This window comes from Antedon mediterranea, chromosome 3, assembly GCF_964355755.1.
Source record: "Antedon mediterranea chromosome 3, ecAntMedi1.1, whole genome shotgun sequence".
Taxonomy (NCBI): domain Eukaryota; kingdom Metazoa; phylum Echinodermata; class Crinoidea; order Comatulida; family Antedonidae; genus Antedon; species Antedon mediterranea.
This window is the reverse complement of record NC_092672.1, coordinates 5,971,516-5,996,393: the sequence shown is the minus strand read 5'-3', so window position 1 is coordinate 5,996,393 and position 24,878 is coordinate 5,971,516. Positions and strand designations below refer to the sequence as shown.

The window sequence follows — 24,878 nt, the reverse complement described above, 5'->3', positions numbered from 1 at the left end:
CAATCAAATGGATATAATTGTACTGTACATTATTCTATACGGATTATCGGGTAGCACATTCTTTCAAATGGATAGCAAATTATTTCAAATGGATAGCATGGATTTGGGTAGCACAATCAAATTGAGCACATTGGGTAACACATTGCATCAAATGGGAGCCTACTGTACAGTTATTCTATTGAATTGAATTGAAATATATATTTATACTGGGTAACCTCTTCAGTCAAAGACTGGTCTCCCAGAGGGCCCAGTTGGTGATCAGTGGCTGTGATGTACTAATACACCGGGGTAACCCCCCACTCGTCTCGAAAGATGTACTAGGTTCTTTAAAGTACACACGAGCTAGATGTGTATTCTATTATCGGGTGTAGCACATTAAAATTGAGAGGATAAGATGGACATCATAATTTATTATTAAGGGGAAAAACAGCAAATCCTTACTGAGGGGACACTCCTATAAAGCGGACATTAAGGGGACGGGGAACATTTAAGCTCAGTGCCAATGTTCACTCAATATATTTTCCATCACAAAATAACAAAAAAGACGAAATATTTATACTGTATCCATTTATCGTTATTAAATAAAAATGGATATCATGATAATTATGATACTTTGTTTGTCTTGAAAGTTTTCATTGGTGAAACGTTGCCTGCTACATTTTGAATTTCCGAGTCCAGATCAGTATTGGTATTGGTTTTCCGTGATCTATTCTAACTAATGAAACAATTTTTAGAAAATGATATATCTGATAGATGAGTGATGTTTTACATATAAGTTATAACGTTTAACTTTTCATTCTCCATACATTCAATTCTTTTAATATAGTTCTTGTATAACACCATATCAAGTAGTAGTAGAAATTATTGTAGGGTTTTCTTATTATTCAGTCAATTCAGTGTTTCTATACAGAAAAGAGTAGTCAGTGGCCTTAACATCAATTAATTGTATAATTTGCACCCAAGGTCGAATAGCAAGAAACTCAGGTCCAGTTACATTGGTGTTCATTGGTCAATAGGAAATGAACAGCACACTTATGGGTGGTGACAAAGTTTAGTTATTGATAAGTTGTCCTTGGGAAAAACACATTAGTTGGGTTGACCATGGGCTGACAGAGTTAACGACTTCGTAACGCTATCCGGGGCTCCTGCGCCTAATGTTCATAATTTCGTAAAATGCCTCAACAAACCAACCAGAGGAGATAACATTGTTGACCAATGCTATAGTTCTGTAGCTAATTCTTATAAGTGCTACATCGCTCCTGATATCGGCAACTCTGATCATGTTATCCACCTTTTATCATCTTATAAGCAAAGGTTTATTAGTAAAAAACCTCTAAAGAATTCAGTGAAGATATGGGACGATGATGCTGTTCATGTACTTCGAGCATGTTTTGACAACACAGATAGTCTTACTCTTATTGACTCTGAAAGTTTGGACGCTTCTGTTGATACTGTCAACGCATATATTACATTTTGTGAAGAACAATTTGTTAAGACAAGGACTATTAAAGTGTTTGGTAATGATAAACTGTGGGCTACTAAGAAATTAAAGAGTTTGCTAAGAGATAGATTCCGCCCTAATCAATTGAATTGACTTTCGTCTGGTAGCACTTACCCCTATTGTTATGAAGTGCTTTGCCCCTTTATCTCCGCTTCTTGACCCTTTGCAATTTGCTTTCCAACCACACAAGTGTGTAGATGATGCTGTTCTTACACTTGTCCATTTGATTCAGAGTAATGTTGATAATTTGAAATGTTATGTTAGGGCAACTTTTGTGGATTTTTCCTCTGCATTCAATACATTGATTGATATTAATGAAAGTAAAACTAAAGAAATGAATTTTGACTTCCGAAACCGTTCTAATCAACCGGATTATGTTCAGGTTAAAATCAATGAAGTTAATATTGATATTGTGTCCAAATATAAATATCTTGGCATGGTAATCGACAACAAGCTTAATTGGGGTGAACATTGTAAAACGATCATGTCTAAGGGTAACTCTAGATTGTACTTTTTAAGAAAATTAAACTCGTTTTAATGTTGACAACACAATATTAGGTCTATTTTATAAGTCGGTAATGGAAAGTGTTTAGTAAATAAGGCGTGCAGAATAACTAAACAGATCATTAGATTTGATGATGTTTGTAATGTCAAAATTTATGATAAGGTCATTTGCCATAATGAAAGATGAGAGTCATCCGCTCTATAGTGATTTTCAATGGCTGAGATCTGGAAGGCGTTTGAGGGCTACACGCTGTAGAACAAAACCCTTCCTTAATTCTTTTATTGCGTACTCAATTAGACATTTTAATAACCGTAGTTAAGTCGTTGAATTTTGTTGCTATGTAATTTTATTGTATTAACTTTTTAACTTTGAGCAATTGTATGTCACATGAATTTCCGTATGGACAAATAAAATGAACTATGAACTATGAAGTAATTATCAATCAGAAAATCGCGTACTGAAGGCGTTTAGTATGTGTCCAATAGAACGCGATCACAGTTAGCGGCAAATTTTTTAGTGAGCAAAGTGTTATTCATGCCAGTTGGCTCAGCCGATAGCTACAGTGTGCGCAGGGCTTAAGTTGTGATTTCATTTGGGAGTTCATTCCCATGCTTTAGTGGCATGGAATTAAAATATTCTCTTGCCTTGCACACAATTCCATTTCTGAATTATTTAAAATGCCATTATTTCAATTGATTTTTGTTCTTCATACCTTCTGTAATCAATTTCATTCATTTTTTAAAACTTTAATTGCAAAATGACAACGAATGTGCACATTTAAGTTTTCAAAATCAAAATTGCATTCAATGAATCTATCATAGCATTGGTTACTTAATTTTATCTATACAGAGTATATTTCAATCTGTTTTAGCTGCTTGGAATGAAAAAAACTCTACTACGTTACAAAATACACACAATTCAGACTTTCAATATACTTCATGTCATAGGATGGCATAATAATTTTTGGTGTTCATATTTTAACATTATTTTGTTATTCACTTTCGCGGGAAAAAATGAAAAAAATGACAAATTAAATTCAAAACCCATTGGCTGGCAACTAATTTGACTATTTGTTGCTTTGAATTGAATTCAGGTAAATCCTTTTTTTTCCGTCGATCCATTTTTTGGTAAATGTGGATACTATATACTATAATAATAATAATAATAATAGTTCATTCTTATATAGCGCATATAAGCAAGCTCTCAATCTGAACATTATTACCCCAATCATTTTTTTGGATCAAACACACAAGGAAACATACTTCCAGAATACTTTCCTAAAAAAGACCAAAAGCGCTGTACATTAATTAGAGTGGATAACTATGTGACAATAAAATGGCATATTTAACAAATAATGTTTTAAGAATTTTGTTTTCAGGAGGACAATAAATCTTTAAACAACATTTTAAATCAAACATATTTTTCATGATAGTAGTGTTAAATTGGTTAATATGTTTTGAAAAAAAAAAAAAAATGAAATGAATGAGGGCAATAATTTAAAGCAAACTCTAATTTATTTTAAACCAATAGTTTCTGTGATCAATGGCCAGAATAAAATAATTTGTTTATAATTTTGTTTTCTTTTGTCACTATAGGTTTCTGATGTTCAGAATAATTAGTAAAGACTGTTCTTAAACCCTAGTAGCGCCTAAACAAATGTGCAAAACTAAAGAGGTAATAGGTTTAATGTAATGTAATTTATTAATCTAGGCAAACAAATAGCTTGATTTTGCCAAAGAGTGGCAACATCATCTGTGGTTCTAAAATAATTTTTACAAATATCTGGTAAAAGATTCATTTACCTCAGTGAATATGTTTTAAATAACCATCTTGTCTTGTTCATTATAGGACAGATATTGCTTACCAAAGTATCAACAATAGCAACAAGGCCATATAGATAGATGCAGTCGCGTGCTCAAGTTAGTGTTTACTGACCAACCGACCGACATAGTGAGCTGTAGAGCCGCATTGCACATGACAAAAATTAATGGTTGTTCTACCATTTGCAGTTTTCAGTTGATGAAGCCAAATTGGTGAATACTACAGTGGAAAAAATTGAGAACTTGTAAATTAAATATTTGTTTATATTGAACAATTCTAAGCATTAAAAAAATCACCTATTCTTTCTTAAGTACAAAGTAGCTCATTATGTTATATAATTATATAGCAAATATATTTTGATAGTATTTCTTTTTTTATTATATGGTATTTTTCTCAGTGGATAAAGCATGCTCCATGGATAAAGTAACATTACTGTGATTACATTATATACACTATGGCTGAAGCAGAAAAATCTTTAGTGAAATTTGATCACAATCCTGTTCAAGGAGATTGTACTTTAAGAAATACTCCCACATTAAAATTTAAAATAAATACATTTAATGTAGGCAAAGAAGATCCTAATACAGTTAAATCATCCTTAGATCTACTGCAACTCTCACATGACATAATCTTTTTACAAGAATCAAAAGATGAAGACAGAAACAATCATAATTTTTTTTATGAATTCCAATGCGGCAAAGGCATACTGGTAAAAAGATCATTATTTAAGAAAGTTAAAATTACTACAGAAATTAAGCATCCTCGACTTTGCGCACTCCTTTTAAGACATCGCCATGAACCCCACACAAAACTAGTAGCAATATCATGGCATGGACCACAGTCTGGTGGAAAAAAAAAAAAAAAAGATGATACCCCTACAAAAGGTAATGATCAAATAAATGCTCTTAAGGAACTTTATAAATTTGCTGATGAAATGTCCCAACAAAATGACGCAGCTCCTGTAATAATTGGTGGTGACTTTAACCTTCCTTTAGAGAAATTGATTGAGAATGAAAACTTCAAAGTCAAAGCTCCAGAAAATTTAAAAGGAGTTCGAACAAACAACCCAAGTTATCAAAAAAACATTGATTATTTTGTATTTTCATCTGATCTTGAAGTATCACAAGTAGATTCAATTAATATCATATCGTTTTTGAAACACAATCCTGTATCTGCTACGTTTGATATTGGTGACGACCAAAAATTAACTATGACTACTTTAGATGTGCGAAAAAAGATACTGGGTCAAAACGATATTGCAGCCTTAAAAGCGATTACAAATTCAGATGTAATATTTTTGCAGCAAATACCAGATAATACAACCGTTAAACTGTTTCCAGAAGAGGACTTTGAGCATACTTACCATGAGGATGTAGGCCTTATTGCAAAAGACACTACGTTCAACAAGATCAGCTTTGAAGAACTACCTTCTCAACAATTCTATGAGTCATCTACAATTCTACGACTACAAATTAAGAATCAAGAAACATTAGGAAATAAGACCATAATAGCAATATCATGGCATGATAACCAGAAAGGGAAAAATGATACTGATGCACAAAACACAAACTTTGAAAATCTCCTAAAGTCTACAAGAGAGAATTATGGTGAAAATGCAGATCATATAATAATTGGTGGCAATTTCAACAATGATGTAAGAGAATGGTTGGCAACATTTGAAGGAACTGGAGGAGAATTTAAAATAAAACCTGAAGAAAAACCTGAAGACAGTTGTAAGGAAAGAATGAATATTGACTGTTTTGTCTACTTCTCTAAACAAAGCAAGAATGAAGTTGATTCACTTATTAATGATGTGGAAGACAAGCTGAAACTAAATGAAACTAAGGAGCAACCTAAAAAACCAGTAGCAGTGTAAAGTCTGAATAACAATCTGATAAAAGTTATATGTGTCACCAAGGGCAAATAAAGATACATTTACAGCAACATTAGTCAAAGGGGACACTTTGTTGAAGTTCCAACCACAGTAAATTAATTTATTTTTCTGTAGACCAGTGGGTATTTCTGAAGTGGGCAGTAGCCAAAAAAATGTAGGATAGGCCAATTTCAAATTATAGCAACAAATAGGAATTTAGAGTATTATTTATACACTTCATTAGCCGTTCAATAAAATAGTTGTACAAACATTTTAATCTTCCCACCCAGCCATCCCCCTTATATGGCGATCTTGATATTACCTCATTTGGCTGGTGTAATTCCCCCAAAATTCCACGAACATCCATACTGATACTGATTTACTGGCTCTCTATGACAACACACTGGACCTTTAATTCAGCGATGTTGCATTATTATTGCTAAGTGAGAATTCAATACGTCTGTACAATGATGCGTGGGAATTGGGTCAACTATACAGTAACTTGTAACATACAAGCAATTTCCAGTACACGTGCTCCTACTACTGATAGTGATAGCTGTTTTGTTTGCGTTATCACATAATGTCGGTAAACACAAAGGACATCGCATTCTTATTGCTAAGTGAGAATACAGTACACAGTCTTGTTACTGTAACTCGACTGTATACTACAGTAGCATCTTTATACGAAGAGAGAGCATACAATGTTTGACGCGTTGTTATTAATTTTACTACAATGAGTTACACACATAGTACATGCATTTCAACACCACAAATGTCGCACATAAAATATTTACTTGTACTTTATTTTTCAAATTTGTGAAAGTTTTATGTCAGATTGTCACAAAAATTGCTGATGCAACCGATTTGCGTTTCATGTTGCGAAAGTTTCTGGTTTTACAGTATTTCTCAATAAACTAACTCACTTGTGTTGTGTGTAAAATACAAATTAGGAGAACTATGTAACAAAAACACAGATAGGAAATAAATTTTACAGAAACATGTATCAAAAAATTGACATATTACAAAAAAAAAAAAAGATTAGTAATAAAAATAAACAAACATACAGTACTATGCATAGATAATGATGAGAGAAGTTAGGGATGATGCAATCAATTCTATAGACAGTTCACTCAAGTAAACAACAAATAGACTGTCTAGAATCTTTGTATAGTATAATGATTTACTTATAATTGGCATTCTAAACAATGCAGAATCAAAGTACTGTAAAATGTTATATATACAAATATATGGATCAATCAATTTGCATAATCATTAACTAAAAGAGAAAAATATTTTTAATCACATAAGAATTATAGACACAACACAATTCATTACAAAAGTAAAAATTCTAGCCCATACGATCGGTAAATTCACTACAAATTGACGAATTATGGAGCAAAAAAAGAATATAAAATGCATACAAAAACAAAATCCAGAGAACAATAATTTTCTTTAAAAAAAGCTAATATATAGTTATCATATATCAATACTATAGTATGAAACTTAATATAAAAATAGTGTTTAGCAATTTTGACTTTGACACATATATATATATATATATATAGAATGAAATTAATGATGATCTTAAAAATTGTCAAACCATTTTTTTATTTAAAAACAAATTATGACAACTTTGTAAAGGTATAATGTGTATTTTAATTGAAACATTATATCTCTGCCATGTTTATTTTTTAATCTATTCAGTAGTTAGTTTTAAGCATAAATGAACATCAAAAACAGTAGTTAAGATTGTTTATTAGTATTTATATTTCAGTACAATGTATTGTAGTTAAGGTTTTTGTTTGTGAACTTTTTGTTTTTATACACGGCCTTGCAGAAAAACAACTGCTAGTTGAGCCAAGTCTTCGTGTTTAAATAAAGCATATATACCATGTTATTTACATGCAATAATTTTATCACATTAGTTTAGTTTTAATAATGTTGGTGGTAGTGGTGTGTATATCTAAATTTTATTTACTATTTTAGAATTTAAACATTTTTAAATAATATAATAATAATTTAAACATTGAATCTTTTGCTTTTATTAATTTTCATACATGTATATTATTTGTCATACATAATATAATATGAAAAATTTAAAGTAAATATGTTATTTTATTGTCATTTAAATAAGATATTAATATTATGGTATTACAGTATTATGGAATATTACACAAACTACTTGTTCTTATAAGTAAACTATATAAAAATAACCAGAGTTATTTAAATCAATTGTTTTACAGAGGTAGTTAGCTTATTAATTTTTTAAATTGTTGCAATATATTAAATATATTATATTATAATAAAGTAACATTGAAGTAGTTCAAACTTGTATATTGTATAATTGTATGACTAATTTATATACAGATGAAGACGACAATAAAGATAATGATGACAAAATGATGACGATGACGAACATGAAGTTGATGATGGAGATTACGATGATAAGAAAAAATGGCCGGAAGTATTGAAAAATGGGGTCGAGGGTCAAATGTTTTTTGGTAAAAATGTTTCATTAGAGCAAATATAAATATATATATACTTCTGAATTTATCAGTGAAAAAATCAACTCCCTTTGACTATTAGTTTTTGATATGTGGTAACCCTGTAATGTCACCCTTATTTGCATATTTAAGCTAATTTGCATATCATCAGCAAGAGTGAGAGGTGTGATGATCAAATTTTTTCTTGTCACATGTCACCATTTAAAAAAGAAAAATCTCTGTTTGCAATTTGTTTCACTTAAAATGCCCAGCCTACTATTCAAATGATTGTTTTCTGACTAAATTGAACCAAAAAAACGGTTATATAATGAATATCAATTTGAAACCATAAATATGAGGAAACCTGTGAGAATGAGAAGCAGCCGCCCCAACCAAGAATTATATTAAATGCTCTTCATTGCTCCATGATAGATAATATATCATACAGATCTATATTCAGCAAAGGTATTGAAGATCACAATATCTTAAACTATAAAATGAGTTTTATCAGGAAAGTACTATACATTCCTGGTTTGATCAAGTACAGATATAAATACAAAATAAACACATTTTGGCCCCTGGATGTAACACGATATTGACGTGTGTATCGTACTCATACAGCGAGCTGGGGCACGAACGATTCGTAAAAAGGACACCGCCAGACAACAACGTAGGCCTACCTATTGTGTATATCAAAAATGAAATGCTGTGGTTACCTACAGCATGTGTGTAGAAGATGTCTATTTACGACAGATTAAACTGTACTAGAAAACAATTTCCTGGACCATAAATTTATATTGGTTATGGAAGAGACTACTTTAAATAAGAGGCCTCTTAAGCTCTGACTATCAAACTTTATGTGACAAAAAGATGTGATGTGACCATATATGGACACAATGACATCATATCACTACAATATTTGGGCACATCAAACTTTTTATATCAATATATTGAATTTCCTTAACAAATTGATGTAAATAAATATTGGGCTATAATAGGCATTGAATTTTGCCCGTTTTTTGGAGCTTCACCCAGACGTATGTTCGCATTGAACTTGAACACAATTCGCAATAAAAACAAAATATTGAGTTAATAAAATCGGCAACAAAATGTTATCGTCCTTTAATTAGTTATGTGTGTTTATTGGAGGGAAAAGGTATGATCATTTTGCTCATTGGTAGCATGTTACATGAGAGTGCCGTTTCCTGCAAATTAGAGGCGCCATTTATCATAATTTTATGTGCGAGAGTACCATTTTTGGCCATCTGAGGCATCATTTAATAAATTTCGCTTCGCCACAGGTCCTGTCGACAAGCACTTTTTTCAGCCGTGCAAACGCTGACTTGCGCGAAGCACCCTGTTGTGCAATACATTTATAATAAAGTGAGAGTGCCATTTATATTTTCAAAATCGTTGCCTGTTGTTTTCGGTAGAAATATAGGCTAGCCTAGCTTGGCAAAACAAACTTTCTCATAGACGTGCCCTTATTAATATAAATCATTATTCTTTTGTATGTGGTACGGTAGTAGGCCTAGATTTTTATTTTACAAATAATAAAACTTTACGTAAGAGTTCAATTTTTAATTTTTAATCCTACATGTGAGAGTTTTAGGCAGCGATAGGATGTAAACAAAAAGCTACAAAATTAAAATTACCCTTTTTGGACACAAATATACTCTGTATCTTGGAAACCGCTAGTCAAAGATACTTAATTATGGTGTCAAAATCGTTAGAATATATGTTTTCATATTCAAAAAAGTTTGCCAATAACTTCAATGACGCTTACTAATATTTTAGTTAGCTTTTCCCTTTTGTTATGATAACATTCAACAATAATGTATGTAATTCGTTACCATCAAAACACACTTGGAAAAACTTGTATACGGATTATGAAACACAATGAACTGGAGTACAAGTATTCTATAGATATATACATAAAGAACATTTCATTCATGAAATAAAAATTATCATTTCTTTTATTGTTGGTCGGTCACATAAGAAAAAGTTACAATTTCAGTGAACATCAAAGTATCATTTTATGGTAATTGTAATTTCTTACTAAGAACAATTCACCCTATATTCATTTACCTAACATAAATTGAATCAATCAACTTATTCAGAAAAATAAATTTATTCACAATGGGACATACATGTCAAGTTTGAGGTTGCTGCTGACTTGAGATTTCCTAATTATGACCAATTTTTTTTTTTCGGCCAACTGGGGTCAAAATATCTATGGACTGAAACATCCATAATTTATACTCCCAAAAAAGTGATTTTTATAATGTTTTGGCCTAAGATCGGTGATTAGGCATGTCAAACAATAGAATTTTCATGTTTTCAAGTAATATGATATAAAAAATATTGAGATTGGTAAAAAAATGTGAGCCTTATGCCTGATAATTTGCACAAAGACAACATGTTAAATTTTACTTCTTCTATGAGCAAAAAAAAAAAAAAAAAATTTACCTAATTACCATTAGTAAGCACAGAATAATTAAAGTATAATAATAATAATAATATAGACATCAGAAAGACAAACTATGAGTTGTAAAACAAAAGCACATCATAGAAAGGAAACAAAATTTTGTAGCAAAGTAAATCATCATCATTGCTAGCCATATTCAACCCATTTCAGGGTAAAAGCCTCTCTAGTAAATAAATACAAGAATCAAGAAAATGATAAAAATAAAAACTGACCATCAGAGAACAAATGAATTATGGAAGACACAAGCATACAGAATAAACAAATAGTGGAATTTATGAGAGAAGTTGAGGGCAGTAAAACCTGAAATTGATCAGATTACAGTAGTTCAGTGAAGCAGACACAAGTTAAATTATGCGTGTAGTTTTAACCAATCAGATGTCTAGGTTATATATCAATGGTATTGTATATAATAGTATCTATGGTATTATACTACTAACCAATCAGATGTCTAGGTTATATCTATGGTATATAATAGTATCTATGGTATTATACTACTAACCAATCAGATGTCTAGTTTATATCTATGGTATATAATAGTATCTATGGTATTATACTACTAACCAATCAGATGTCTAGGTTATATCTATGGTATATAATAGTATCTATGGTATTATACTACTAACCAATCAGATGTCTAGGTTATATCTATGGTATATAATAGTATCTATGGTATTATACTGCTAACCAATCAGATGTCTAGGTTATATCTATGGTATATAATAGTATCTATGGTATTATACTGCTAACCAATCAGATGTCTAGGTTATATCTATGGTATATAATTGTATCTATGGTATTATACTGCTTATTATTTCGCACTATGTTTAATGAAAATTTAAATAGTTAAACAGTGATTAGATTGACGTTAATTACATATACACTGTAAATATTCCTATAAATTCTTTTATTCTGTTTTACTGAAGTTAACCCTAAAGCTCTGACTACACTATCACACCTTATATGACAGCAAAAATGTGATGTGCCCATATATGGATATGTCATATCACTACCAAATTTGGGCATATCACTACCATATTTGCGCACATCACACTTTATTGTAAAATTCGTTTGATAGTGTAGACAACAATGGAGAAATTTTATAATCCTATACAGTAAATTTATTTTATAATATGTTGCACATCTTTAAGATCATTACCAACGATAGCCCTAGTAGTTTAATAGTGGGACATCTGCTTAGCCCGAGTTTGAATCTTTGGCAATGTTTTTTTTTTTATTTTTTTTATTTATTTTTTTTTTTTTTAATTTTATTTCATACTCATCCAACTGCGAGTAACCCGCCAATTACAGGATGGATAAACTATTTAATAATTTCACAAGACAAACATATACACAAGATGCTCTACATAAACAAAGACTTATTATTGAGTCTTTGGGAGTGGAGTTGTAAATTGTCATGAGAAAAAACCCTGACATATGACAGGACTTGAACCCAGGACCCTTAGATTGGTAGCCAAGCATCATAACCACCAAGCCACAGCTCCACTCAAAGCCACTGCTCTCTTCTCAAATCTAATACACTTTTATTTATTACATTTCATTTATTTATTTCACCATGATTTAAAATATACAGAGATGAATTGGTCAGATTACTATAACTTCAAGAGTCAGTGCAGTCCCATAATCTAACTAAAATTTAAAAAAAACAATAATAAACAATATATTAAACGCAAAACGCATGGAGCCTGGAAAGCCAAGTGACGAGTTAAAAATCTGAGATTCTCCTAGTATATCAGGGAGACTTCCATGGGACACCTGATAAATGGAATAATGCAGAAGAACAGAAGTGTGTAGAGAATATATATCTTAAAATCACAAGTCACCTTTATATAGTTGTTTTTGTACATAGATATTTTATATCTCTTAACGAAGGTTTTTTTAGGTGATCATTTAGAATAAAATGATCACCTATTGTTATTGTATGTGATTGAATGTCAATGATTACCAAAATTTGACAATGTCTTTCAAATACTTTAACTTAGTCCTAATAAGCTTTTCAGCGCGATCACTCATCCGTGACGTCATTTATACGCTATTTTGTGAAATCTCATTATCAATCATATCTCCATAATTCATTATCACATATTAATTAATTTCACTATAAATAAACTTCAGGTCAAGGGTAAAAATAATAGCTAATAAAACGCACGCGCACGTAGGGTCATACGCGTGAAATCGCGCGTTAAAAATTTAAAAAGCTCAAAATTAAGTTTTGATCAATTTAGAGCATGAATTAGGCTATTTGCGTGTTTCAAAAAATTACTTAAAATGCGTTTTTGCGCGCGCAATTCTTAAAAAGCATAAAAATACGAATTTTTTGTAGAAATCGCATGCTACTCACCATCCTTAGTACATTCACCAAATTTGAGTCCGTTCCGACTTAAAATAACGCTATACGAGCATGTTAAAAATGACAAAATGCGCACATTAATTGCATAAAAGTGCTGAAAATGATGAAAAATAGGGCATTTTTAAAATGAAAATAATTCTTCAGAATGCACGATGACCCCCAATTTTTTAAACTTTTTCTGGAAGCCGTTGAGTTGTAGATATGAATTCATGTACACATTTTACGTACAAAATGTTTTACGTCATCAAATGGCCACTCGAATTTAAAAATTTATTTTTTTTTCTCTTTTGTCATAGATTATCACATTCAACGGAGTTGTCAACATTTTCATTTTGATGACATCATCACGCGTAAAAACTTGAATAACATAGGTCGTGTAATTTCACCTACACCATACATTTGAATATCTTACAGCTCTTCCGAATTAAATGGGACCTTGATGATTATAATTTATTATGAAAGCTGATGAAATGTAGATATGAATTCATATAAAAATTAAGCATATCGGATGTTTTGACGTTATGAAATGGCCAGTTGAAGTTAAAAAGTAGTTTTTTTCTCTCTTTCGTCAAATTTATACAAATCTCAAAGAGTGCGCAGTGCGCTTCTACGTGCCACATTTTCTTCCAAATCTTATAATGTTTTGCTCAATTCATTATCTTTCGAAATTGTGATCTTCAAATTTATTTTGACAACGTCATCATTCCAAAAAGTTAGAACATGATGTGGGTCCCGTAATCTCACCTATGCTACACTGTATATGGATATACAGTATACTGTACATATTGTATATGACATATAATAGGTACAACTCGGCCCTATAAGCATATATGCATCATGTCGTAGGATGGCGTACATCAACTTTTTACGATCGTATTTTAACGTATGCATGTTTAAAAATTGTTAATTTCATTAAAATGATAAAAATGATCACCTATAATTCGTCAAAGTGACGAATTAAATTCTAGTTTTATATTTAAATTTGAACTTTTTGATGTAATTTTTATATTTAAATATTGTTATTTTATTGTAAAATCGAAGGTTTTTTAAATTTAAATTTGAACTTTTTGATGTCATTTTTATATTTGAATATTGTAATTTTATTGTAAAAAAATGCAGCAATTCAGCTTTTGGCTGCTAATGTATTTTATCGTTGAAATAAAAATACCAAGATATATATAAATCATGTGCTAATAGTGAGGTGCGCGTCATGGCGATACTGTTATAAAGGAAATCATGAAAACTAGGAAGCACTTCAATATAAAAGGACAAAGCATGTTTTCTAAACAATGAACTATTACATAATGTTGTGTTCAAATGTAAATAGTACACTGACTGAACTGAGTGGGTGGGTGTATTTATATCATAAACTTACATACATACATTTAAATATGGTTTTCATGTTATATTACGCAATTATAAACTCATTTTCCAAGCATTACTAGGACATTTTTTTTAAATAGTGAGGTAACTTGACAATTACAGGAAGAAAAGAATCCCATATAAGTCTCATTTAGGGCTTTTATGTATAATCTAAAGGTTTTTACACATTTTTTTTTTTGTGTGCATGCTTTGATTCTGTAATGTAACTATATACATTTTTTTCTCAAACCGGATTCAGGTTTAGTATGAATCTAGCATGGCGCGGAGTTGCTAAACACAGAAGCAATTTAAATGTGAAACAGTTTGCACCCAAACGCTCAAAAAGCACTATGCGCAACGTCCGAGAACATCTATGTACTTGAAATCTCCATTGCACAAAAAAGTTCAAGAAAACAAAGAAAAGACGAGGCAAATGGCTAAAAACCCATGTACTCAAAGGCAAAGACTCTAAACACACAAAAGCCTCTAAAAGCACCATCCAAATCCTAAACATTGCCTATAACAACAAAGTCGTTATCTCTGGACTATTCATTCTATAGTCACCACCAAGTAAGCTTTCTTCATCAACGCTTTTATGAATGGATGACTAGTTGAGAGCAGGAACGCTAGTAGACCAAACCCAGTACCGTTTTGATTACGATCATTCAAGAAACTACCCCATGATATTACTTTCAACGTATATGGAATTTGTTCATACTTCTCTTCTTAGTAAACAAACATTTAGAAAAAGTATTTCCATAAAGAAGTTATTCTGTTGTGGCGTATTCATAAAACAATCACAAAATAGACAATGTGATATAGAACAAACAACAGAGTATTGATAATGTAGATAGCAAAGTATGTTACTTACATTAATATTTAGTTCTACATTCTTCCATTGGCAAAATCTTGTGAACTTCTCACTGTCAAAAAAAAAATTGTTATGTTAATGGAAAGTAAATATCGCCTTTAAATCTGCCTTGAAAACTCATCTTTTTCTTTTTTGAGCTCTCTCTTTGATCACTTACTGCTGGAATTTACGCATTACAAATTCGTATTACAACCTTTAATGTTAAATATAGTATTTATACTGGAGAGGTACGCAATAAATTGCAATGTACCACTTTAGCATTAGGCACCCATAAGCGTATGAATGGTGCAAATGGCCAAACACTAGAGAAACCATCTAAAGACAACTAAAATACAGTTCCATCCATCAAATGAGAGTGTCTATGAAACCAAGCACAATTTGTAGCCAAAACTATTATTCTTAAGATTTTGAAACAAAACACATTTAAAAACATACGCGATTGCTAGGTAAATATTGAACAAGAAGTTATTGACATTCAATCAGTATATAATCCAATTAACATAATATGTGTCATGAATATTAGCATATAATTAAAGTTAATATTGACATAGTATAATAGATATGTGTGTATACACATATGGTATAGAGTATTTTCTTGGAGAATTCTTAAATTTTAACATGTTGCTAACTGCCATATACCTAGTTTTACCCTGAAGTGTGTGGGTTCACTAAAGCCTAAATGAAATATGTCGATCAAATTTTAATACTAGTATTCAAATTAGGTTTAGTATATACTCCAGTGACCTACTTACTGTACATTGAAAAAATTACACAAATTGTTCAGTTTTACTATATCCAATAAAAATAACAAAACTAACAAAAGGATGTGTTTAAAACAAGAAAACATAGGCTTTTGCATACCATTTTGTTCCTTTATAATACAAATCATTTTGTTCCTTTATAATAACATTTTTTTTTTTTAATAAATTTTATATTCTAACATGTTGACATGTATGGATCTATACTCAAAACCAAAATATTAAAAACTACTTTTAAAAGAAAAATTTTATATTTTAACATAAAATGTCAATCACTTAAATTTACTGGTATTCAAGTGGCCTACTTATACATTCATCAACATAAATTGTTACTATATATAATAAAACTAAACAATGGGAACAAACAAAAATAGACGGCCTTTTTTTAAAAGGTTGAGACTATAAAACAATTATAGAAGTAATGCCAATGCAAAAGCCATGCGTTAAATACGGTTACAAGACAGAGAAAAAAAAATCATAACAATATACAGTTTAATTTTAAACCAAAGAGATGCCTTATTTATCCATCCAAGTTAATTAAGAATTGATTAAATATATTAACTTGTTTTTAGAACAATAATTCTATAGTTAATGTTACTCCAGTGACGTCTTGGCAGAAAACGTATTTTGTATTTTTTGAAAATTGTATGTTCAAAATTATAATTTTGTTTCTTTAAAGATATATTGTCCCAAAAACATGAAAAATGAAGATTAATTAAATCAGACTTTTAATATGTTATTTTGTAGTTTTAATAAAGTTAATCACTTCCATTGAAAAAAAAATGAAAACAAATTATGTTTTCACCTATAAATGGACAAAATAAATGGTTAAATTCAACCAAAAACCCACTAGCTGGCAGCCAATTTGGCAATTTTTTGCTATAAATTACAGTTTTTTCAGGTAAATACATTTTTTTTCTCGAACCAATTTTTGGTCAAAATGGATAACTATTATGTTGCATTAAAATGGCATATTCAACAACAATTTTTTTAAGAATTATTTTTACAGGGGGACAATACATCTTTAATACAATTGTACATACTGTCCCAAACTAGTTGGCTAGCATGGCCATGGAATATTGCCAATATTAACAAACTGTATGTACTTCTTACCTCTCCAGGAATCTCTTGAAAATATCTCCACGTAGTGAATTGAGAATTTCGACAATATATGGCTAAAATAAAATAAACACACTGTTATTTATCAAATTTATTTGGACCATATTTAAACTGAAATAATTGAGTATGTAGGTAGCTGTTATAACTGTTTTAGGTATTAGGCTAATCATCACTGACCATTGGCAGGAATAAAACCTAGAATATTTACGTTGGTAAGAAAAGCAATAACGTTTGCCACCAAGAGGTACAGCTCCACAACTGTGGACATTGCTACCAGTCACCAAGAGGTACAGCTCCACAACTGTGGACATTGCTACCAGTCACCAAGAGGTACAGCTCCACAACTGTGGACATTGCTACCAGTCACCAAGAGGTACAGCTCCACAACTGTGGGCATTGCTACCAGTCACCAAGAGGTACAGCTCCACAACTGTGGACATTGCTACCAGTCACCAAGAGATACAGCTCCACAACTGTGGGCATTGCTACCAGTCACCAAGAGGTACAGCTCCACAACTGTGGACATTGCTACCAGTCATAAAAATGTAGAGTGAATTTCTATCTCTGGGACCTACCTACCTGGACCAAACCTATGTTTACTTCAATTAGGTTTTAATACGTACATAACGTATTCACTTTCAGATTATAACTAACACTACAGATGATTATAAAATATGATCCTTAAATAGAAGAAGACCGTATGATATTGGTCATGATTGTAGGTCAACTTTGGGCATTGCTTCCAGTCATAAAAATGTAGAGTGCATTTCTAACTCCAGGACCTACCTACCTGGACCAAACCTATGTTTACTTTATATCAATTAGGCTTTAATACATATATATAGATTATAACTACCAGATGAATATAAAATATGATCATTAATTAGAAGAAGTCTGTATGATAACAGCCATTACTGTACTTGAACATGTTTATAAACTTTAAATGTCTAAAATTCATGTAGCAATACTAAAGTGCATATAATGTAAATATTGTAAGTACATCTCACCTCAAACAGATTTGACGGTACTTCACGTTTTGTCAATTTATGCCTGACAGATTCCACTGCTTCCTCTGAAAAGGGCTAAAAAAAGACAAATGTGATTATATTTAACATGGAAATGTAATTATGCCCCATCCTCTTCTCAGGAAATATCGCTATAAGGCATGTTCCTGTAAAAACCAAGGGAAATACGGTATATGTTATATAACCCTATTGCCAATTACTGCATTTAGGGAAATGATGTGGGATCAGTTTATTAAGGGTTGTACTTTGGGACACCCTTTGGTGACAACCACATTTAAAGGACTCATACTGTAGATGACACTTTGATAGGTCCCAAAAGTGTCTCCTTAACAGGGGTTCTAGTAACAAATATTTAATAGGAACATTGTTGTCAATAGTAATATTCATATTAATATTTTTATAATAATTACAATGTACGGCGGAACAGCACTAGGCCTAGTCCCTTAATTGTACGCATGCACACCAGAGATCAAATTGATACGCCCTCATCTATCAGTATTTTTATTCACAAAGCGAGATCTCCGGAGAGATACTTTTATATATAAACACAATAGGCATAGAAATTAATTCTAAACCGGCTGGAAATATACTGAAATTTAATTAATTAATTTGTAGAGATAAGATGAGGAAATCTGTGAGATTTACTAACTAAACTATTTTAGCTATGTATTTAATTATTATAACACAAAATTAATTGTCATAATTCAATATTTACAGTGCCCTGTGAATTTGATTATATAATTAAACCTCACCCACACTGACTTGACTTTAGAATTGGGTCAAGCTTCATAAGAGTGGGTGTATAGTGTCTTAATTAAATTTTACACTTTATTTCAATGAAAAATCAATTGAGAATCACAAAAAAAGCATTTAAAGCTCTAAAATGTGTATATAATTGGGTCAAGCAAGTTGATAACAAAACTATTAAAGGTTCATATGACGTCATATAGAGCACGTCATATTCAACTATTGTCAACCTATTATCCATTTAATACCAGATTAAATCTACAAATATGCTATCAAAACCAACAATATTTGTTTAATAAAATGAATTTAATATTTCAAACCACAATAAAATGATATGTTATGTAGGTTTATGGTACAGTTGAATGCCCTGTGATGAATATTAATTTGATAATAATAAATTATTGCACAGTATTATTATATTTTGTGGGTGCATTTTATTTCTTTGGCATGCATTTTGTATTACTGTTTAGAACAGCTTTAAAGGACAACTAATTGAAATTACTTTGTGATTACCATCATTTATAAATTGTGATGTCATGGTGACACTGATCAAAAAATTGTGAAATACCTAAAAATCCTACAATGTACGCTCTGGTTTTTTGTAGCGTACACCTACCTCCGAATTGGACCAAATCTATGTTTACATTTATATCAATTAGGCTTTAATACGTACATAAAGTATTCACTTTCAGATTATAATAAATTTATTTATATTTTTGTTTTTGAGCTCTTAGATTAATATTTTTTTTTCTCTCTTTTGCTATGGATATTATGTCACCATGATATGGCTTTTTGTAGCATTTGTATTATATATAGTTTATAGTAGAGTCCGAAATTAACTTAACCATTTCTATTATTTGTATTCACATGTGGAAAAACATAGTATATATTTCTGACCAATCCAGAACTCATATGCACAAAACAATTTTTCCATAAACAACCATCAAGGGGAATATAGAATAGAAACAGGACTGAATAAAGATTAGATCACTCTTATTGATTGTTCACGTATGTTAAAATCAGAAAAGAGTGAAAATTGTTCCCACTTACAGTATTTCAGATTTTCAGGCAGAAAAGAGTAAAATTACCGCTGTAAGTTCACTCTTACTGATGGTTCACAACCATGTTAGAATAAGAAGTGGATTACCAGGATTTAAATTAATTGGCTTAGAACTTGATGTGAACAAGGCTAATTGTATTTATAAACCACCCACCAGCTATCAGATTAAATATGATCAACTTGAACATTATCAAACTATACAACAATGTAAAGATCAGCCAATCAGTGTATTACCAATTAAGAATACATAATTGATAGAATTTCTACAGGGATTTTCTAAAACTGTCCAACCCAATATGCAGTGATATATGATATTTTTTAAATAAGAAACTCTTTTCCGAGGATATCCCTAACTAATGATGAGTAGAAAAATTAGTGAAGATGTTGATGGAAATAGGTGGCAGGAAAAGTTAGGGGTGTTGACAGCATGGCGCATTTTGAATCATTCTGCACATCAAGACTTGTTAGGAGCAGTAGTTCAAATCTAAACCTTCTCCAAACAAATTGTTATTGTTCATCCTAGCCTAATATAAACGGACATTAAAACAAACTTAATATCATGAATTAAGAATATACTAGTATCCAAATTCATAGGTGAAAGAGGTGGGAAGATAGGTATCCAGCATATAGGTCCTCAAAAAATACACCACTTTAATTTACAATTTTTAGAAACACGGAATGCCATAATAGGCAACATCAAAATGCTCTCACTTTGACCTCCTTAAGTCTACTTAAAGAGAAATTATGATAATTGAATTGCCTAGTTGGTCAATCAAATGCATCCCTCAGCTGGTTCTCGGCTTGACCGATGGGAACATTATCTGGTGAATCTTTGTGTTAAATGTTTGACGATCAACCATGCTGATCTCCAATTAAACATGGAATATTTTCAGATGAGGAATCTACAATTGGTGGTGATATTTCTTGGGACTTTTTACTGTTACTATTATGATCATACTATGGCTTAATGAAAATAAACATATCATGGGGATTTAAAGGAGCGAAAGAACAGCCAGTCGACATTGTGCAATACAATTGTTGACGGGCTATGATTACGCTTCTATTAATCGCCTTAACTGTACGCTGTGCTTTGGACACATATCTCCAAAAACTGGACACAGTAGTTTCTCCAGTGTCCTGGATGTTTATATAACACCTAATTAACGAATTACAAAAAGTATTAGGGAACTATGGTGTACAGGTTACCCAGACTATTAAACCAACTGTTTTTCAAACGCACTGCAAAATCTTCATATATTTAAATATTGCCATCCACCCATCTATCTTCTTAAACTCTGTCTCCACTATCAAACTAGTTTGACAAAAAAAAAGTGTGATGTGCCCAAATATGGTAGTGATGCCTAAATATTGTAGTGATATGACATCTTCATGTCCATATATGGACACATCACATTTTTTTGTAACAAAGTTTGATAGTGTAGACAGAGCTTTTCACAATGCAATTTAAATTATAACATGGAAGAATTATTTAAATAATACTACTACTACTAAAATGATTATACTACTGTATCTACTGTACACTGTGGCCTTTATATATTACTATCAAATAACAAATCTAAAATTGATATTATAATTTTGTATCAAATAAAAATATCAAAATTATATAAACAAGTTTTTAAAAAACCTATAACCGATGTTGATTACTGTCTTTTGCAAGCGACTTCGAAATTCAATATATGGTTATTATAATTTAGCTGGAGAGAATATCTTCCATGACTGAATATTATCACTACTTATTAAAGTATATATATGTTTGATATGCCTCACTCAATAATCCTATCAATGTATTAGTAATAAAAATATCTTATATCCCAACATCATCTTCTTAAACAATGAGTATTACAGAGGCAGTCAATGGGTTTTTGCATTAAATTTACTGGCATTAACTATATGCAAAATGAAAAGAAACTCTCATTTCTTTGTCAGAAAAATTGTTTTTAAATCTAGGATATGATATAAAATAATAATGACTAATAATTCTTGTTCCTTTGATTTTTCGCTTCAGCGAAATTTACTAGTTCGAATTGTTTCTACTTTTTGCGAAGCGAAATATTGCGCAACCAATCAGAGCTCAGGAAATGAGCACTCGTGCGAATCGAAATGCTCAGCAACCACGCGAGGAACATGAACGTCGCAGCTATTCACTTATGTAGTGGAAAGAGAGTAGGCGATTTTTTTCTCTTTGAAACGTTGGATTCGCGCAAACAAATTCGCCTAATGGAAAATCGGCTATAGGCGATTTTTTTCTTTTTGAAACATTCGATTCGCGCGAAAAAATTCGCCTAGTGGAAAATAGGCTTTACTGTGCAAAAATTGACTGGAAAAAAGGGCCATTTATTGAAATATCCACAAACCTGGCTTTACCAGACACGAGAAGCGGATTTTTTCTAAATCGCATGCTGGTTTTTGTGTAAAAAAGTCTAATAAAGCGCCACATTAATTAAACACACACCACACGACACTATGCAAATAAATGTAACAAAACAAGTACAAAACAGGTGCTGAATACTTATAGCCATGTATGTTTGAATGAGTCGTTACATATTGGAACAACCCATATTGCAGAACCTCCAGGGAACACATCTAGGATCCAACAAAACATCACCTTAAGGGGTGTCCAATAAATAGAGTAGTCTGAAAGAGGGGTTCTATTCGATGAGAGAATGTTTAATTATAGAGCATCAACCTTATGGAATAATCTTCCTGTACATATCCGTAAAAATTATGAGACACTTAGTCAAGTTGAAATTAAACATCTTGTATAATTTCTATTGTACATAGTTTTTAAGCTTTTATTTTTCTTGTATTTTTTTTTCAAATCTGGACCTCTTGGGAGACCAGTACTTGTGTATTGAAACAGCTATTCCAGAATAAAGAAAGATTTGTATTGTATTGTATCTTAATGGTATAATAAATTGAATTAAAAAAGCCTAATTTATTAAAATATTCAAATTAAATACTACCACCCAAATATTAAGCGCTCTAGACATATAAGCGTTGTAGTCACGCAAGTAGTGTAGTTAATAAGCACTTGAACATGAAAAAAATAAATTGGAAATTACTCAATCATTGTGATTATGTTTAATTTTGTGAAAACACTATCATATATACTCTTCTTATTAGAACTTCAGTCCAATTTATCTGTAGAGTTTTGCTGTTTCCAATTAAGTACATCAAATATAATTTCTTTGATGGTTTTCAGCATACAACTAATTATTGACAAACCCCATAGTCATGAACTGTCATCATGAAACCATGGCAACAAATAATCTCATATTCGGTGTAATCAATTCAGAGATGATTATGCATAATTGAATTGGCAAAATTTTACAAATAATGAATGTTTACAAGCAGAGTGGAGAAAAAATGTTATAAGTTGAAAAAACGGACTGGTCTATTCAACTAACGAAAATATTCTAGCCATTCCACAAATACAAAACATCTTTTAATTGTTTAATAGCATGCCTACTGTTTAACTTTTAGTAAATTTATTCATATTGAATCAAATGTCTATGCCCACTTAAAATATATGTTGGAGTGACATACATTGTTTTATAACACGCCTACTGTTTAACTTTTAGTCAATTTATTCCTTCCTATTGAATCAAATGTTTATGCCCACATAAAATATATGCCTGGTATATGCCTACATTTTGGCATGGTACCTACGCAAGTTGGAGTGACATACATTGTTTTATAACACGCCTACTGTTTAACTTTAGTCAATTTATTCATATTGAATCAAATGTCTATGCCCACTTAAAATATATGCCTGGTATATGCCTACATTTTGGCATGGTACCTACGCAAGTTGGAGTGACATACATTGTTTTATAACACGCCTACTGTTTAACTTTAGTCAATTTATTCATATTGAATCAAATGTTTATGCCCACATAAAATATATGCCTGGAATATGCCTACATTTTGGCATTGTACCTACGCAAGTTGGAGTGACATACATTGACCTTATGGTTGACATTTGACATTTGAACTTACATGTGTACTTGACAGTAGTTCCTTCATGATGTAATTATCAAAAATCTGTTTTGCACTTTTTAACCTTTCTTCGTCGGAGTCAAGTTGTTCATATTTTTTAATCTGAAAAATATATATTTTAAATATTTAAAATAACCAATAATCTTCTTCCTTAAAATAAAAACAAGTAAAATACACAATCCAATATCATTTAATTTTTTATTTTACTCATATCTTACTCAATATGTTTTATTGAATTATATTTCCTTGTTTTACTTTAAGAAATACATTTCAGGTTAAAGTTGATTTTATAATTAAATTAATTAAAAATATAACTAAAAAATAATAATATAAAAATACTACTAAAATAATCATATATATTAATTAACTAAAAATTACCTAATTAATTTTTTTTATACTGTCAGTGATGAACACAATGACGGAAAAAAGTGTAATAAACGTAATGTATTGAGGGGATAAAAAAATACATTAAAAGTACATTACCACCATGCATGTTACTGCTGGTTAACATAACAAAACTCAGTGAGACCTGTGAGTATGTTCTCACCATTTGATATCTATATTTTCATAAAAAAACAAATGAATGAAAGAAATGGTAATAATTAATGGGCTTCAGGCTGTGTATACACAATACAAGTAGAATAACATGGGTTACAAAATGATAGGAATGTGTCACCTGTAGAATCTTTCAGCAGAATAAATTCTGTCAATAGCTGTTCTAAACTAAAACTTATTAGTATTTTTGTAGAATCAAATCTGTTAATTCTGATTCAAGCTAATTTCTAAATTTGGACGTTTAACGCCAAAACAATGATTACCTTTTACTATTTCAGAGATGCAATGCATCATATCGACTCAATTTACAACGCACTTGGCG

At 30.9% G+C, this 24,878-nt stretch overlaps 1 protein-coding gene and 1 long non-coding RNA gene across 2 annotated transcripts in view; one reads left to right on the top strand and one right to left on the bottom strand.

Moving 5' to 3' along the window:
* LOC140044673 (uncharacterized) overlaps positions 1-24,878 on the top strand; it is a 62,993-nt gene that overhangs the window by 25,920 nt on the left and 12,195 nt on the right. The window lies entirely within an intron of this gene.
* LOC140043261 (G protein-coupled receptor kinase 3-like) overlaps positions 4,580-24,878 on the bottom strand; it is a 33,919-nt gene continuing 13,620 nt past the window's right edge. The window contains exons 2-7 of the mRNA XM_072087763.1: positions 24,485-24,558; positions 24,002-24,103; positions 18,157-18,231; positions 17,144-17,205; positions 15,273-15,324; positions 4,580-4,669 (exon numbers count right to left, since the gene is read on the bottom strand). Of these exons, the coding sequence (XP_071943864.1) occupies positions 4,580-4,669; positions 15,273-15,324; positions 17,144-17,205; positions 18,157-18,231; positions 24,002-24,103; positions 24,485-24,490 (387 nt within the window). The 5' untranslated portion in view covers positions 24,491-24,558. The remainder of the gene's footprint in view (positions 4,670-15,272; positions 15,325-17,143; positions 17,206-18,156; positions 18,232-24,001; positions 24,104-24,484; positions 24,559-24,878) is intronic.